Source organism: Acipenser ruthenus, chromosome 8, assembly GCF_902713425.1.
Source record: "Acipenser ruthenus chromosome 8, fAciRut3.2 maternal haplotype, whole genome shotgun sequence".
NCBI classification, from domain to species: Eukaryota; Metazoa; Chordata; class Actinopteri; order Acipenseriformes; family Acipenseridae; genus Acipenser; species Acipenser ruthenus.
The window spans coordinates 63811294-63831447 of NC_081196.1; the positions used below are offsets into that span (position 1 = coordinate 63811294).

Below are 20154 nucleotides of genomic sequence, written 5' to 3' on the forward strand. Positions count from 1 at the left end.
TAAAAGAATCTATGCAGTTTGCTTTTGATGTTTCTTCAGCAGCTAGTGAATATATTTTGTATCTGATTTCTTCAGCTGTGTTTATGTCTTAGGTCTCTTCAGCTGCTTTCAATCTAGGCATGCCATTGTGTGCTATCCCTTTGATATGCCATGTGAATCTGATTCAAAACCACCTAACAAATGAAATTGTGTAGGTAGGCACAGGTAATCCAATACTGTCAGGCAAATGAAGCATCTTAATGATAAAAAAAATAATAATATAATATTTGAAATGTTTCTTAGAATATTATAGATCTGCCATATATAGGCTATAGATAAAACAGGCGATTCCAGCTGGATTATTAATATTATTAATTATTGTTGTTGTTGTTAATGTATGTGTGTAATTTCTTGTAAGTTCTTACAAAAAAAACCATTTAAAAAATCAGATCAGTCCAGACATGGAGCAATGGCGGTTTGATAAGCGGGATCACGGCTAACACTGAGAAAGAACAGAAAAAAAACGGATGGTACTGTAACAGAAAGTCAAAAAATGTAAATGAATTAGAATAGGTAACATGTACTCATATTTGTGTGACACCTGTCAACATTATGGAGACAGAAGTAGAGAAATCATAAACTCACTTCCCAGCAAACAGCACAGCATAGATACATTCCGTAGAACCTGTGATGTCCCTTTAAATATGTAGCTTATCAGCCGTGCCAATGCCTGTGATGATGATAAACATTAGATTCTAATGTATTCATGTGCACAAATTTCATATGCTTAAGCACAAAAATATCTGAATTGCTCCGAAATTTGAATGAAAATGGCTAAGTTTTGCGATAAGCGTGACAGGCTTGCAATGCGCAGAATGTTCCCATTACATCACATTGACGTGTAGAATTCCAATTCTGCGCATTCACGCAAAACTCTTGTGCATTTCTGCTATATTGGTATTGAATGCACAGGTGGTTTTGCGAGGCACAAACACATTTGCGAATTGAGCAAAAAAGTGCTATTTTCCAACTTCGTGCAACTGTTTTATGCCGTGTTGGAAAATAAACATTTTTGTGCAAAAGCACTCATTTTTGAGAGGCACAAATTTTGCGAGTGGATTGCGCATTGCTTTGAATATCTGGGCTATAATATTTTAGATGTGGCCTAAGGTTTATGAAGCCGGTATCCTATGATACTGCAGGGCAGTGTCTATGTGATCTATAAATGCATGGCCTCTGTAAGCAATAGCTTCCCTCGCCACTATTCTCCTGCTATTTTATTTATATAGGCTACTCTGTACATTTAGTTTCTTGACATTTTCACACTGGCAAAGCCTTGCTGAGATTCCGTTTCTGATTGGCTCCCTGGGGCACTAGACAGAACATCAGCCAAACATTCCACAATCGCACAATAATATCCAGGGTGGTCCCAAAGGCAGTATTTCACAAAGAAGACCGGCTCTTTATAAAACTATTAGCTCCAAATGACATTTTAACAGCCTTTCCTTTTATTTTACATTACCTTTTATTTTTATGATTTTGGAATCGTTGCTCAGAAACGTTTTGTTAATTTGGGGACACAGCTTTGAGCTTTTAACTTTTGCCACATCTTTTAATTTATAAAATTTAATTATTTTAATTAAAATGGAGGCTCAGTGTTACGTTTATAACCATGGAGAAATGTATCTGAGCAACCTACAGCTATGGACAGAAGTTTTGCATCACCTAGAATTTTAGGATTGAGACATAATTTTAAAAAAAAACCCACAATATGAACATTTTAGAGCTTTTATTTAACGTCATGCAATCAAAGAAACTACAAAAAGATATCGCAAAAGTCTACCAGAAGTCATAATAGTTAGTACAGTATTTCATATTAGATTAAAAAACGTCAAATTTTTCCATTTTTGTCAGCTTTTCGTTAAGTATATTGAAAACTACAAAGCGGTGGTATGTAATTCAATATGTTAATATAGCATTATTCAGCAGGTTTCATTGGACTTTATGAAGCAGAATGGGTTCATTGTATATACAGGGTGCTGCAACACTTTTGGCCAGAGCTGTAAATATACCCCATTGCCTGGGTTTACATTGAAACCCAGTGAACACGAACCCCTGCTTGGAAACCAGACTACCTAGCAGCTCTACCTGTCTGTCTTGACTCTCAAAGGAACACAGGATTCTCCTTTCTTACAATTGATTTCTAACTCAGCTGGCTGAATGCCTAGACTTAACACAGCAGGGGTCTGCGATCAGTTAATCTCCTAATATGTTACACTGCAGAAGCACAAATAAAACAAAGGCTAAAAAGAGATTGTAAATACATGCACTATCAGTGCTGAAATCATGAAGAATGTCCCTTGGATGCTTCTCATGTTCTGTCACTGTAACACAGCAGAAAGTAGCAGTGCAATCCAGCAACAACTACTGTACATGCTTTACACAGGAAATGCGCTCACAGTCTTTATGCATCTTTGGAATTATGTGTCAGAGGAGTCAGGTGGGTTTGCATTACAGCTTGAAAGCTTTGAAATGTGGACGTTAACAAGGTAAACCATATACTGTATGTATATAAATAACACACACTCTGTGTTTAACATGCATTGTGTGTATAATGATTGGGTATCTGTGTTTCACCACTTCTATGCTACCATTGCAAAAACCCTAGAGGAGACTCTGTACCCCTCATTTATGAGACGCAGACCGGTATACAGGTACTGACCACTGTGATGATTCCCATCACATTGCGTGGATACCTGAGCAGCAGTTCACTAATCGCAGTTGAAAAGCATGGCTCTATAAATCTGCAGCCCCTGCTATAAATGGAATGAAAGGAATGGAGCAGGTGGTGAGGTGGCCATCACAGCGCCTGACTCGTCTCCATTTGAACTCCTCTGTGAGGAAGTGCATAGAAATATACAGAACCGGTAAAAGCTTCCAAACAGTCTGCTAACCAGCATTGGCAGCATCCCCAGAAATGTACTGACTGTCAGGGGAAGGTCTGGGCTGTTTGTAAGCCTTAACTGTCAGACCCCCCCCCCCCCCCCACTGTGAGAGGGTGTGTGGGGGATTCACTTATAACACAGGAGTCAGAGATTGTCTTTGAGACGCTGCCCAGCCGCACATGATTTATTCAGTGCTTTGCTACCAACAATGGTATCCCCCTGAGGTACTGTACGTGATGAAATAATAATCCATAATGAAAAGGGTAAACCAAAACAGAAAACAAAACATTGTAAATAAAACTACAAAGAAAAGTGTTGCTTTTAAAGCAAGGTCACGCCTCCGCTAGCCTGTGAGGCACGAGCTCTTAATAACGTTTTCCTGTTCCTCAATACTTTATTGGGCTGCCCAGATCCCCCTGAGCTCAACTATATATCACGTCCCCGGGACTGTAAGTCACCAGTCTGGGGTGAGTAGAAACTACTCTCGTGGCTGTTGACTTCAGCCGTCTCCACTGCAGGCTCTCCTTCTCCACTTCCTCCTGCTGCGTGTCAGAAACAGGCAACCTTCTTTCTTTATATGTTCTGTCTTTGGGGTACTCCACTCCTCCTGCCAGAGCTTCCACTGTGTTATATCCTACAAGGGCTAACCAAAGGAATAGGAGAGCGTTATTTTTATGGGGTCGACCGCCCCCCCAAGACCCACCCCTCACAATCAAAGAGGTCCGAGCAACACACGCTCGCTCAACCTCTTTGTGTCAATGCACGATTGACAGGTGGGTCCAAACAGGACTTCCGATCCCACCCACTCCTGACCCCCCACAGGATCAGACATACACCCAATAGCCAGCACAGATCTCCCCGTCATACCCCCAAAAAACAACAAGGGCTATTTCCATGACATCAACATTTAGCAAGCACATTTCAAGTATGCTATTTGCTTTTAAAGCAGGACTTTCTTTCTAAATACAGGATAATTATAACTCATGTTATGAAGGCAATCAGAAGAGATGGTTTGAGGTTTCCTAAACAATGTCTGAAAGAGCCATTCCAGCCCTAAACGATGTCTGAAAGAGCCATTCCAGCCCTAAACGATGTCTGAAAGAGCCATTCCAACACTAAACGATGTCTGAAAGAGCCATTCCAGCCCTAAACAATGTCTGAAACAGCCATTCCAGCCCTAAACGATGTCTGAAAGAGCCGTTCCAACACTAAGCGATGTCTGAAAGAGCCATTCCAGCCCTAAACGATGTCTGAAAGAGCCATTCCAACACTAAATGATGTCTGAAAGAGCCGTTCCAAAACTAAACGATGTCTGAAAGAGCCATTCCAACACTAAACAATGTCTGAAAGAGCCATTCCAGACCTAAACAATGTCTGAAAGAGCCATTCCAACACTAAACGATGTCTGAAAGAGCCATTCCAGCCCTAAACAATGTCTGAAAGAGCCATTCCAAAACTAAACGATGTCTGAAAGAGCCGTTCCAAAACTAAACGATGCCTGAATGATCAAGTGAACTCATCATGAGACATGAACCACAGTAGAAGTACAAAGAGTTGAGTGATTTTGAGAGGATGTGCTCAGACTGTATGAAGTGTGGTTAATCCATGAATCCTTTACAAGGGTTAAACCACACACAATGTTGGTGCTGCAGGGAGAGATAAAACATGTTTCTTTATTCCAAGGAGAACACCACTGTAAATTAAACACCTCTACAGTGTCTGGGTGTTTTAGGTAGTAAGTGAAATAAGATTCATTGCTATTGTTTTGTGTTTAAGGTTTTTAAAAGTTTGGTACCTCCTTATTGGAGTGCTCTGGCAGAAAGGACTAGCGTTGGCTATAGTTTACACTCTCAGGATTCTGTTCATTTGGCTGTTCCAACAGTTCAAACACGTTCAGGAGAATTATCTTTTGCATATCAACTCTCGAAGACGTGGAATTGTTCCCATCATAGTATAACGATGGAATTTGATAATCTTTCCTTTTCTGGTTTTAAATATAATATTAGGGAATTGCTTAGAACCTGCCAATGCTTCTCCTTCAGTCCACATTAATAAATAGATACATGTAGTGGACAAAAAAATGGAAACACCTGGGTAAATGAGGGACACCAAGTATATTGAAAGCAAGGGCTTCCACACAGGTGTGGCTCATGCGTTAATTAAGCAAACAACATCCCAGTATGCTGAGGGTCATCTATAAAAATGCTAGACAGGACTGGTTGCCTATATTTATGGCTAGCATGGCTGCAAGAGGAGACCTCAGTGACTTTGAAAGAGGGGTGATTGTTGAGGCGCGTTTGGCAGGAGCTTCAGTGACCAAGACAGCTCAACTTGCTGATGTTTCACGAGCAACGGTATCTAAGGTGATGTCAGTATGGAACTCCGAGGGAAAGACATCATCAGCAAAGGGTAACAGTAGGCAGAAGCGCATACTCCAGGATCGTGATATCCGTGCATTAATTCGAAGTGAAAGGCAAAACAGGTGAGCAACTGCAGATCAATTGACTGCAAATTTCAACCTGGGGCGTGAGCAGCCAGTTTCATCAAAAACGGTCCGCCGAGAACTCCACAGAGCGGGATACCATAGTGGCCCAACGCCCTATTAAGTGACTTTACATTGGTGTTTCCATTTTTTTGTCCACTACCTGTATGTCTTATTTATTCTGTTCTTTGATCTCTGTATGCTGCTGATTAAGTTTGAACCTCACATGTTTTGATCTTGCTTTTTATACATTGTAAGTGCCTTTTTATTGTTCTTCCAGGACCCCCTTGTAAACAAGTCATCGCTCTCAATGAGTAAATCTCCTGGTGAAATGAATAAATAAATACAATGCAAGATTTAGTGATAGCAGTAGTATTGTAGTGCTCTTCACTCTTTTGAAGATGTCATGTATCTGTGTATTATTTTTTTTTAAGCTCCAGTCCAAGCCAGCCCTGATTGGGTCAGGCATGACTGTGGAAAGCCTGTGCTCCGTGATGGCTTGTAGTTAGCACAGAGCAGAGTGCTTGCCAGACGAGCGTGGGGGATGATTTCATTCATTCCCTTCCCCAGTCGACTCACCTGATCAATGAAAAGCTGAGACCTTCCTACCTGGCATCACAAAGGGAGTTCAGATCTAAACCTGACCAGACTACAAACTTGTGACCTTGAACACCTTACAATCCTAACAGCTTGATCTGGTTAAGATTTAAAGACTCCGTGAAACAGATTTCTAAACACAACAAATGGAATCCTGTCAAAGGATCAGTTTAACCCGAGTAACTCCTTAGGGTTAATCTGAAAGACATGTCACTGTTTGGACAGAGTGGCTGCAGTAATATCACATCATTCACATTGTGGCTAGACATGCCTCTGCAATCCCCTGTATATGCACAGTATTACAGGACAGAGTGGCTGCAGTAATATCACATCATTCACATTGTGGCTAGACATGCCTCTGCAATCCCCTGTATATGCACAGTATTACAGGACAGAGTGGCTGCAGTAATATCACATCATTCACATTGTGGCTAGACATGCCTATGCAATCCCCTGTATATGCACAGTATTACAGGACAGAGTGGCTGCAGTAATATCACACCATTCACATTGTGGCTAGACATGCCTATGCAATCCCCTGTATATGCACAGTATTACAGGACAGAGTGGCTGCAGTAATATCACATCATTCACATTGTGGCTAGACATGCCTATGCAATCCCCTGTATATGCACAGTATTACAGGACAGAGTGGCTGCAGTAATATCACATCATTCACACTGTGGCTAGACATGCCTCTGCAATCCCCTGTATATGCACAGTATTACAGGACAGAGTGGCTGCAGTAATATCACATCATTCACATTGTGGCTAGACATGCCTCTGCAATCCCCTGTATATGCACAGTATTACAGGACAGAGTGGCTGCAGTAATGTCACATCATTCACATTGTGGCTAGACATGCCTCTGCAATCCCCTGTATATGCACAGTATTACAGGACAGAGTGGCTGCAGTAATATCACACCATTCACATTGTGGCTAGACATGCCTATGCAATCCCCTGTATATGCACAGTATTGCAGTGTGGATTATCTGGCAATGCCCTAACATTGAAAAACCACCTTATTTGTGTAAAAGTTAATTAACGTTATTTAATTATTCATTCTCATCCACCAGAAAGAAGATTTTTGCAGGATTCTTACAAAGAAAATCTATGTGAGCAAGTAGACTCCAACACCAACTATTGCATCACACTGTGATCATTTACATGAAAACATGAAAACCTGGCATACTGTATGATTCCACAGCACTGTCTGAATTACACTGAGTGAAAATAACACAACACATTGTATATGGACCAAACCATTGTTCAAATATTACTGACAGGCATCACTTACCATATTTATTGATGACACTGGTCCGATGCTGTTAACATAAATGTCCACATCTATGACTGTTGGTTTTACTGTGAAGTAAAATAAACAGAATTAAAGCTACCAGGAAAATAATAATAATAATAATAATAATAATAATAATAATAATAATAATAATACTTTGTTTACATATATACGTAATAATCACAAATGTATTTTTATATGTATGTTTATTATCCCACAATAGTTCCTAATAATCATTTATTACTGTTTTGGATATCTGTCATATTTCATAAAGCCACCAGAATATTTTGCATTAGGGGCTGTCTCTCGAAAAGACTGAGGAAAATGAAATGTCTGCAATGAGGCCATTAGAAAATGACTACTGAGTGCACCGCTAATTTCTTCCCCCTTGAAACAGTGAGTTTGTTCAGTATTTATCATTGCAAATCTTTAACAAACTCTGTTTCAAGGGAAGAAATTAGCAGTGCTCATCCGTAGTGGTCATTTTTATACTTGCCTCATTTGTTACCACCTTTCCCAGGCTTGCTCAGACACAGTCCCACATGTAAAATATGCTGGTGACTTTATTGAGCATGCTAAATGTCCACACATGCAGAAACAGTTATACCCGCAAAACCAATTAAACAGCTAGTGTATTTCAGTTATAATTGTGGACTTGGGTAAATAGCTAAACATTTAAGAAAATTCTTTTAAATAGAAAGCAATGTCTTTTTAAGAACTATACCGTTGCTCCTGATGAAATCCTTTTCTTATAAGTCATGCTCCAAACTCAGTTATCAAACTCATCATGCACATTGACAGCAGGGTTGAATAAAATGAATGTGGACTGATGCTGTTATGTCCTCTTTCTATAAAAAGGACCTTCTGTCTCCACCTCTTTGCACATTTAATTACTGTCCATGTTGGTAATCCTATGCACTACTCAATATAATTAGCCTCATTATCATGTTGGATTATCCATTTCAAATCTCTCAGGGTTACATACAGATAGGATTAAAAAACATGTCTGTTACAATACTGTAGTAGGCAGGATTGTCTTAAAGTAATGCAAACAAAGTTTAAACTCTGCCCATCAGAGTTCCTGATATGAGCTGAATATTTTGGTGAGCTACAGGATAATAATTGAGAGCAACTTTCGAGGCAAATAGGTTTTTCAAAATCTTTATAGACATCTAAAGAGAGGTAAAAGCAATTTATTTGATGGCAGCGTAGATCACACCATTCCTATCACCCAAGAAAGGCTTATTAATGGAAAGACCTGTGTAAGTCAACTCATTTCACATGATACTCCAGTATGAGCCCCTTCACAAGATAAAGCTCTGATCATGCCTCATCCTCGTCTCTCTGCAGCTAAAACCATACTGACACAGCTTCCCCTGATATCTAAAGGCCTTTGGACATCACATGCAATGTGGATATACTGCTTGCATGAGGAGGTATGCATGTATTAACACTACTGTAGACATAAGATTAACAAATAGTGCGAGCCAATTTCAGTTTTAATAATTGTAACTGTCTAAAAGCAATACCAACAAAACCCCACAGAAAAATCTAATAAGTCTGTGCCTAAAATACCCTGTATTTTTGATCAATAAAACTTTTTTTTTTATATAAGACAGGAAATTGGCTTCTCTGTAACCAGGCTATAATTGCTATATAAGAGAGTTTCTCTTATTTAAACCTATGAAAAGAACTGGTTTGATCGCACATAGAGAACTGTGTATAATATTGTATCCATACTGCATGTGTGTGAGGGGCAGGTACCCCTATAGTGTTTACAGTGTGCTCACTGCAGTGTGTGAGGGGCGGGTACCCCTATAGTGTTTACAGTGTGTTCACAGCAGCGTGTGAGGGGCGGGTACCCCAATAGTGTTTACAGTGTGTTCACAGCAGCGTGTGAGGGGCGGGTACCCCAATAGTGTTTACAGTGTGTTCACTGCAGCGTGTGAGGGGCGGGTACCAGTATAGGGTTTACAGTTTGTTCACTGCAGCGTGGGGGTAGCTGCTTCTCAACAGAACTGTGTATAATATTGTATCCATACTGTAGCATGTGATTAATATGCTTTCCCATACCTCGCTGTTCTTTACAATGCTTGCCTATGCTCTCACTATGCTTCTACCATGGTAAACAGGGAGCACATTGGGACTGTCACTAGGCTGAGCAAGTGGGGATTGCGCCCAGGGCATTTCATACCTGTGCTGGCTGTGAAACACAAAACCACAGCACACCAAAGTGGTTTACACTTTACAGCACTTTCAGCCATTGTGTCCAAGGCATTGTACTTCAGCTGTAGTTTGAACATTAAAATGATTATCTATAACTCTGCTTCTTCAATGTTAACAGAGTCTTAGCCCCTTGGAAACTGGTTCAGCTTTAGTGCCTTGACGTTCTAGGAGTAGTGCAGAGAGCTGTAGCTTTCATTACCCTTCTACAGAACATTAAACAGCACTGCCTCTGCTACTTACATACCCACTCAGTGGAAATCCCGGGAGTTTAGGAAGACTGCCACGTGGAGTTAAAACAAACCACAATGTGACCAAAAAGAGATCTCAGACAGCCTTGTACAAGAGCCGATATTCTGAGTTGAGGACAGCAGTCCAGCAGCACAAGAGGTATGTTCTGCATCAAGGGACCATGCTAAATAAAATACAATTGCTACAAAATACATCTACCCCTTTTAAAAGGTCACTACCATATACAGTACCACAGTAAACAGCACAGAAATGTATGATAAAGCTTTGTAAATCACAGGCAGTGATGATAAATCACATCTGAACATGGTAAAGCATAGTAAAACGTAAATGAAGCAGCTCTGGAAAGGCAGAGCAGTCACACAGTGTTGAAACTCCCCCAGGAGAACGCAGTGTTGGTACTGTATCTTGTGTGTGTGCAGTATTAGGTGTGTGTGTTTGTTATTATAGAGTGCAGTCATGTTAATTCAATGGACAGTGCGATAAGGGCAGAGACTCTTTTTGAGATGTATTGCTGGTGATATTTAACTGAGAGCAGCAAAATAAATAGTATACTTACTGTATATGAATAACCCCCACCCCCAAGTGCAGGCGATGCATTACTGCAGAGTGGAGGTGACAAGCTGGGACATTTCTGTACATAGCCCGAGGGGTAATGCAACAGACTCCTCATTTACACAGCAACAAAATATGTTATGACATGACAGAAGTAAAATCAAAACTCTGACCTATTTTTGTATGAAGTAGGAAAGCATTAGCAATAGCAGCTTGTGTCTGTTACATTTTTGATGTTGCAGTTAAACAATGATACTGCAGTTTACTGTGTTTATTGATGTATTTATTTACTAGCTTACTTAAGTCTTGTAACATGCTTTTCAGTGTCTATCTACATGGTAAAGATGTGATTTTTGTAAGATTTGTTTAATTTAGGAAGGGACACTTTACCTCCATTTAGATGTCTTGCAGTATCATAAAAAAACCACGAGGCAAATGACATTTAATAGAGAAAAGTGTAAAGTATTGCATGCAGGCAATAAAAATGTGCATTATAAATATCATATGGGAGATACTGAAATTGAAGAAGGGAACTATGAAAAAGACCTAGGAGTTTATGTTGACTCAGAAATGTCTTCATCTAGACAATGTGGGGAAGCTATAAAAAAGGCCAACAAGATGCTCGGATATATTGTGAGAAGTGTTGAATTTAAATCAAGGGAAGTAATGTTAAAACTTTACAATGCATTAGTAAGACCTCACCTAGAATATTGTGTTCAGTTCTGGTCACCTCGTTACAAAAAGGATATTGCTGCTTTAGAAATAGTGCAAAGAAGAGCAACCAGAATTATTCCGGGTTTAAAATGCATGTCATATGCAGACAGGCTCAAAGAATTGAATCTATACAAAGAAGACTACGCGGCGATCTGATTCAAACATTCAAAATCCTAAAAGGTATAGACAATGTCGACCCAGGGGACTTCTTTGACCTGAAAAAAGAAACAAGGACCAGGGGTCACAAATGGAGATTAGATAAAGGGGCATTCAGAACAGAAAATAGGAGGCACTTTTTTACACAGAGAATTGTGAGGGTCTGGAACCAACTCCCCAGTAATGTTGTTGAAGCTGACACCCTGGGATCCTTGAAGAAGCTGCTTGATGAGATTCTGGGATCAATAAGCTACTAACAACCAAACGAGCAAGATGGGCTGAATGGCCTCCTCTCGTTTGTAAACTTTCTTATGTTCTTATGTTCTTATGTTCTTAAAACAGGGTATAAAAATGTGTGTGTGTGTCTTTCAGGATAGGTGGCAGCACTCACATACACACACACACACACACACACACACACATGCTCACACACACACACACGCTCACACACACGCACGCTCGCACCCACGCTCACACACACGCTCAATGTACTGTAGCTGTGCTGCGTGGGGGATGCCACTGGAGATTAAGTGGGGTTGAGCACCCTGTTGAAATGTGACCTGACTATACAGTAACTCATCTGTATTTCTTACGGGGACAGCAAGGGCTTTCTCCATTGATGTACCAGCTGAACTGAATAATGTGTCAAGCAGTTCCTACATTACACTTCTTGCAGGGCTTCTAACAACAGTCAAAGTCCCATATCTGTTGGATTCTATTCACACATGGCATTATAGTAATGAAAGATTCTTCTGTAACGAAGTGTCCCTATTTTACTGTGCATTCCGTCTGTAGGCATACTGTGTCTCTGAAAGCTTTCAGCTAATGAATTCCTGGGAACACATTGTTTCCATCATGAGATACAGTAAAAGTGCTCTACTAGATGCTGCTCCATCCCTAATAAAAGTGTATTGCTGTAAACTGTAACCAGGTGATCTGCTTGATTATTTTATTTATTATTTGTTTATTTAGCAGACGCCTTTATCCAAGGTGACTTACAGAGACTAGGGTGTGTGAACTACGCATCAGCTGCAGAGTCACTTACAACTACGTCTCACCCGAAAGACGGAGCACAAGGAGGTTAAGTGACTTGCTCAGGGTCACACAATAAGACAGTGGCTGAGCCGGGATTTGAACCACTGGACCACACAGCCTCCTCCTAATGCATGCAACATTTTGGCCAGGTACAGGTACAGGTACAGATACAGGTACAGGTACAGGTACAGCAGTCTACTCAAGAAGGTCGTGCCATGGTGGATATGGAACATGTGCTACATTGAACTGAGCCATTGAAATGAAAAAGAGTCCAGTTCAATTGTGATGCAAGTTTCTTCTGGGACTGCAATACGACTGCATGTCTAGAATTACATGGTTACAGTACGACTGCATGTCTAGAATTACATGGTTACAGTACGACTGCATGTCTAGAATTACATGGTTACAGTACGACTGCATGTCTAGAATTACATGGTTACAGTACGACTGCATGCTTGGGTCGGTAGGTAGGAGGTAGGTATAATGGAGAATGCTGTTTGAAGAGCAATCTCAGACATGTACCCTGCAAAGCTTTAAGAGCCGAGGACTATGCTGTTAACATATATAAATATCGCCCTGTTCCCCTATTCCACATGGCTTTATAAAAGAACACACAGAAACCACCTTACATTTTAAAGGATGCTAGCTTGGATAATATTTTTAGATGACAACTTTACAGGGTCCACACATTTTTATTCTTATGTTTTGTTAACAAAATGATCTTTCTTTTATGAAATGGGTTGCTGTTGTTCAGCAGATTAAGACAAAGCATGTGTCAATTACAGCCGCTGCTGAGCCTCCTATTTGAATGTCCCCTTAGGGTTCATTGTATTTGCTGCTCATCACTTGATATCCCTTTTAATGGTTTCTATGACATCCCTGACTCAAGTTCTCAATCTGGTCTCTTGACATGTATCATTCTTTATTTTGTTTCCAGCAGCTTTGATTTTAAATAGTATTTTTGGAGAGTGGCATTTGCTATTAATTTCTTTTTTGTACCGAGGGTTAGCATGCAGACCTTTCTCCATTCTTAACTTATATAAATGACCTAGAAAAATAAATGAATTGTAAGCTATAAAAAATGCTGACCAGACACATCCGGGAGAAGCTGTAGACACACAGCACACAACAACCAGCTTGCTTTAGATTCAAATCAAAGTAATGCAAGGCAATTTAGCAGGGGAACAAAATGTGTTAACTAAAAACAAAAGAAAAGCTATTAAAGCAGGCAGTGCCATATACAGACATCTAAATTCACAAAAGTTTTAGAAATAGATGGCTGAGTGCCAACTTTATTAAAAAGTCATTACAGTAGGCAGTTTCTGTTGTCACTGCAAACGTTTTCTGAGCATCATACATACAATGGCACGGGCATCAATGTAAATGTTATCACGGGCCCCCACATTGTTTTTTTAAATAAAGATATAGGAGAGACACAAAGGTTTTGGTCGACTTGCCACACAGACGCGCAGGATTTATATACAAATATTTACAATAATGCGAAACATTCAAAATAAAACACTGAACAAACAACTAACAAAACAAAGCTGTCCTACAGGCGGCCGAGTGCTACCTCCACTCAAAGGAGAGTCCCACTCCAGGAACCTTCTGTACGTCACACTCGAATACACTTTACATGGGATTCGAATCTCCTAAAGGAATCCCTGTTGTACAGGTGTGGTTATCCTGATCTACACACACTCGAATACACTTTACATGGGATTCGAATCTCCTAAAGGAATCCCTGTTGTACAGGTGTGGTTATCCTGATCTACACACACTCGAATACACTTTACATGGGATTCGAATCTCCTAAACGAATCCCTGTTGTACAGGTGTGGTTATCCTGATCTACACACACTCGAATACACTTTACATGGGATTCGAATCTCCTAAAGGAATCCCTATTGTACAGGTGTGGTTATCCTGATCTACACACACTCGAATACACTTTACATGGGATTCAAATCTCCTAAACGAATCCCTATTGTACAGGTGTGGTTATCCTGATCTACACACACTCGAATACACTTGTAAATAAAGTAACATAAATCTAAAAAGTTAGCAACAGTGTCACCATTGTTATGAAAATATTTATTTATTTCCTTGCTGATTTTTACAGTAATGAAAATGAAATATAATAATAAAAGACATTTCCAAAGATATTATGAAATATAGCAAAACTAGCCACTAAACTGTTTTTATCACCCAATGGTCATGCTGCAAGCAGACCTCACACCTACAGCATGTGATTAGGTAACAGGGACCTGTGTATAGCGATGTATTTGAAACATGGTACCTACTTCCCAATGGTCATGCTGCAAGCAGACCTCACACCTACAGCATGTGATTAGGTAACAGGGACCTGTGTATAGCGATGTACCATGGTGCTGCAAGGAGACCACACACCTACAGCATGTGATTAGGTAACAGGGACCTGTGTATAGCGATGTATTTGAAACATGTACAAAGCAATACATCTTCAGTACAGTGAAAGGGTGACGTGTTCCTGGCATCCAATTATTCCTGTGCAGATTTACAGTCACATGAACCCATTGCTGCCACAGCACTGAGGTGACTCTGAGCGAAAGCACTGAATGTGAGCCGAGTCCAGAAAGCAGAACCAGCTCTGCAGTCTGCTGTTTTAAATGTGTGCAGATTTCAGAGTGAGGTATCAAACAAAACCGAAGAACCACAAGGTCCCACATCGGAAAACCTGGGTTAATATACATTTAAATCATAGGAGCAAATAATCATTTTAGATTTAATCCACCCCCTGGTGTTAGGTGATTCATTTCTGATTTGACAAGATTAGAATATTGTAGTATGGTTGGAGGAATAGCCTAATTTCCATTTTGTAGTTTGTTTTTTTTTTGTTGTAATTATAGTACTAGTAGAGTTTTAGTTTATCTTAGTTTTCTACTGGAACTTTACTTGCCAGATTCAGCCCTGGTGCAGCATTACATTGTGTAGTCAAAGCACAAAGTACCTTATCTCCTCAAGAGACCCTTTCAAACAGGTTATCAATCCTGGGAAATATTTACTCCAGTATAGATACTGGGGACATGATTATGATATAAATGTCTCTGCAGGCAGGTCCTTAATTTAAAAGGGGAATGGTGGAGGCTTTTAATATCAGGGGTTGAAATATATATATATATATATATATATATATATATATATATATATATATATATATATATATATATATATATATATATATATATATATATATATATATATAATATGCCTGTCATGAGTAAGACTCATATTCCCCATGACTTTATTTTTGTTGCTAACCACTGGATTGACCCTGTTTGAAATATAGCATAGAGCACATATTTGACACAGTGAACACAGCTACAGCTTTCGTGCCAAAGCATGAAGTGACCAAGGGTGGATGCCACAAGGGTAACCATGTGTAACTAAGTACCCATCATTTAACACTGTTGCAGCAGCAAAGGTCATTCAAAATGATCTAGACAGCATTCAGAACTGGGCAGACACATGGCAAATTACATTTAATAGAGAAAAGTGTAAAGTATTGCATGCAGGCAATACAAATGTGCATTAGAAAAATCATATGGGAGATAATGAAATTGAAGAAGGAATCTATGAAAAAAGACATAGGAATTTATGTTGACTCAGAAATGTCTTCATCTAGACAATGTGGTGAAGCTATAAAAAAGGCCAACAAGATGCTCAGATATATTGTGAAAAGTGTTGAATTTAAATCAAGGGAAGTAATGTTAAAACTTTACAATGCATTAGTAAGATCTCACCTAGAATATTGTGTTCAGTTCTGGTCACCTTGTTACAAAAAGGATATTGCTGCTCTAGAAAGAGTGCAAAGAAGAGCGACCAGAATTATCCCGGGTTTAAAAGGCATGTCGTATGCAGACAGGCTAAAAGAATTGAATCTATTCAGTCTTGAACAAAGAAGATTCAAGCATTCAAAATTCTAAAAGGTATTGACAATATCGACCCAGGGGACTTTTTCGACCTGAAAAAAGAAACAAGGACCAGGGGTCACAAATGGAGATTAGATAAAGGGGCATTCAGAACAGAAAATAGGAGGCACTTTTTTACACAGAGAATTGTGAAGGTCTGGAACCAACTCCCCAGTAATGGTGTTGAAGCTGACACCTGGGATCCTTCAAGAAGCTGCTTGATGAGATTCTGGGATCAATAAGCTACTAATAACCAAACGAGCAAGATGGGCCGAATGGCCTCCTTTCGTTTGTCAACTTTCTTATGTTCTTCTTATGTTCTTAAGCCTGTATAATGAACAAACTACTGTTAACACATGACTCTTCTTTGACCAGTTTCCTAGGTGATAATTACATTTGGTCTTGGGTATGATCTAGACTTGCGAGATACTGAGGGATAATGGTAGCCTGTGGTTAGTGTTTAATTCACAAGAAAGCTATTTATTGCTGTTGCTCTGTTTCATTACTATCTATCAAAAAAACTAAAAGCATTGGTACACGGAGGTATTACCCTCATCATCAGCCTTTTACTATTGTCTACAATTATCCATGCAGTCAATTGTGCATCTAAATGGGCATCTTTTAATATAACAATAACCATATTGTTATATTAACAATAACAATAATAATGATAGCATGACATGTTGTTAGGACACCAGGAGGCAACAGAACATTTTGAGGAGATAAAGTAACAACTGTAGATGGAAAGGCTAATGCAACTTCATGCACCTCACTTTTTAATTAACTCCACTATAAACACCTTTTCTGATGTAGCCAATTCAAATAGAGCTCTCCCGTACAGTGTTAATTAACAACATCAGGACCTAATGGGCAAAAACTAAAGTAATTTTAATAAATGGCCTATTTAAACGAGAACAGAAGGAGCATGCAGAAGTAAAGAGGCCAGGAGTATTGTTACCCATACTAAAGGGACCAATTTCAGAGACTCTCCGAGAAGGTATTAGAAGTCATTATGCTGTCATTGTGGGTAGTTTCAGTGGCAGCACAGCTCAGGCAAGACAGCAAAAGGAAATTTACTGGGTCTGTCCAGAAACTAACCATGGATCCAATCCAGTTGAAGTGGAAAAATGTAAAGCAGAAAGTCACACAAGACAACAGCCAGGCAGCAAACCATATCGACGTAGGGAGACTACAGATCTGGTCCTAGACATCATTGAAGGACCACGATCGCAGACACTCCACGGAATATCCTGAGTTTGGAGGCAAGACGGAGCTGCATCACAGTGTAGACGATGCAGGAGGTACCGAGAACACAGCCTGGGGTCCTGACGACCATCAGATTGATTTAATTAACAAGCCCCTTCCAAGAAAGGCAATTATAATGCCAACACACCACCCAAAACACAGGCTCCTACACGTACTTACCCCATAGCTGAAGATTCATTCACCTTCCCATCTATATGTTCTACCCATGCTTCGGAGGGGGGGAAAGTAAGAGGCGCCTCGATCGAACTACACTAGGAGGAAGTGACAATCATCCAAAAAGAGACCCAATGGGCACATGTTGAAATACGTCTTGCAGAGAAGAACGTTCAACTGAAAAGTTGAGGCAAAACTCTGCATACGCCTCCTTAAAGCTTGTTTGAGATACTGGACTCCTGACCGACTAGGAAGACAATGAAGATATCTAAAACCATTACTGTATATATATGTATATATATATATATATATATATATATATATATATATATATATATATATATATATATATATATATATATTATCCATCTTACAAAACATTTTAATTATTTTGTTTTTAATTCATTCACAGTGAAATATACCTGGAGTATTTTGTTCTGTAAATTGATACATACACAACACAGAAGTGTATATGATGTGGAAATAGAAGTTCCAATCAGCCTTATGTGACAGAGTACAAAAAAAAACATTAAAATAGATTCAAATGCAAAAAATAAAAAATCAAATATACACACAAAAAACAAACAAAAAAACGTGTTTGTCTTCTAATAGCATTAATCTCATCCGGATCAGCCATTCCAGCTAGATAACAGACCTTGTCTTTCGTTAAAGATGTCTCACTGTTGCCACTGTCAAGCATCTCTCTGGAATGAAGGCTGCACTGGACATTCATTGATCATTTGCATTATTATTGTTACTCCCTTTGCTTTTATGTACTTCTGTCTCAGTTAGAATTTTGAAATCATATAGGACGACATTATTTAGATCATTTAGAACTCAGTTTGCTTCAATGAACCCCCCCCCCCCCCAACCATTGTTCCCTGTCTTGTCTAGTCTTTGTAGCCTGCTCTATAAAGCCTGCACACAGTAAAATCTGGGATAAGTCTAGTCATGCGACTGTACTGGAGATTCAATATTGCAGTGATAAGACATGAACACAGTATTTGGGTCATACCAAGTGTACTGTGTAACATTAATATGACTTTCCTGAACTGCAGTTCTATTGTTCTGGGAATATAGAACAACCTGGGATTAAAACAATGCAGTTAGGCTTTGAGAAGGACATGGTAATTAAATTCACTGAATCCAGGAAGGGCAATTGAAAAGGCACACTGAATGCTATGATACAGGGCCAAACCTAGATTACGAGTCTAATGATGCTATGCTAGTTAGAATCTGACAGTCAGACCCCTGAATACTGTGTTCAGCTCTGCTTACCTCCCTTCAAATAAAGACATGATCTCCCATGAGAATGTTCATGGAAGGAACTGAACTGGGCTCATCCCAGGACTAATGGTATAAACCAGTGGTTCTCATATTATTTTCAACAGAGAACCTCTTTGAAGTGACTTGGGTCTGCCACAACGGTATTCTGTCATTTGAATACATCTGTATTTAGAGTTTATCATTAACATAACTGTATAATTGTTAATGATGCAGTATGAACTTCTTCAAAATATTCAATACAATTGATTGACCAGAGAATCCCTGATATTAACTGTGAGGTCTGGTAAATAAAATACAAAAGTACATCAAAACTCTGGAAAGTGGGAATTTAATTGGAATGCATGTTCATGACTTATACATATACTCCTTTATTACCTCCTGTCTGGAAAAAGTAACAACATCAAATGTTACATTTGCATTTTTGTTTTAGGTCAAACATAACTATAGAACTAACCCTATAGACTAGAACTATAGACTATTGAGTGCATAACCAGACATCAGCTTGTCTGCCTGATCTAGCTTCTCTCTATATACCACCAGGGCTGTGTCTGTGTTACTACAGCCACTCAACCCAGCCAAGCAGTCCTTCAGCATCATGTAGAATGCTGTCTCCATGGAGATCAGATGTGGGAAAGGCACAGCTTAGTGGCTGCAATCGATAGAGAAGAAAAATCAATTGTATTATACATACTAATCCCATTATTAAACTCCACTGTCAACCCACTGGCAACACCAGAAAAGGGTAAGAATGAATTCCACACTCCTAGTCTATTTCAGAAATGATTATCCCCTGGATGCTAAGTGCATTGTACCTGTACCCACCATGTGGCTGTCCAGTATACTGCAGTGTAAATAAACAACAGGCCGCGCCATCTGCTGTACAGGTACTAAATATCTACACTGCGATCAAATTGTGGATCTTGATAGCATTGCCTTAGGGAGGGGAGATGCTGGGTGTAACTTGTAGTTTTTTTTCTATAGGAATGGCTTGTGTGTTTCATGTGGAAAACTATCTTTCCAGAAAAAGCTTCAGTTATGTGTCTTATAAGGTTAGACAATGATTCCCTGCAGACTGTTGCTTATTTAGGTGCAGAGGGGACCCTTATGTTGAACTTTCTGTATATGGGTCTTCGTATTCTATAGATAAGGGGATAGGGAGAGAGGCTGGGCTGGGCTGTCATTTATTTTCTGTATTGTGTGTGACTATTTTGGACAGCTCTAAAACCACTGGACAGTGTAAAAGTACTCATGCCATCTCTTTTC

General features: G+C 39.5%; 1 protein-coding gene across 2 annotated transcripts in view; it reads right to left on the reverse strand.

The window, feature by feature from the left end:
• LOC117407361 (gamma-aminobutyric acid receptor subunit gamma-3-like) overlaps positions 1 to 20154 on the reverse strand; it is a 161790-nt gene that overhangs the window by 116103 nt on the left and 25533 nt on the right. For both annotated transcript variants that reach the window (XM_059029474.1, XM_059029473.1), the window contains exon 3: positions 7304 to 7371. In XM_059029474.1, the coding sequence (XP_058885457.1) occupies positions 7304 to 7371 (68 nt within the window). The remainder of the gene's footprint in view (positions 1 to 7303; positions 7372 to 20154) is intronic.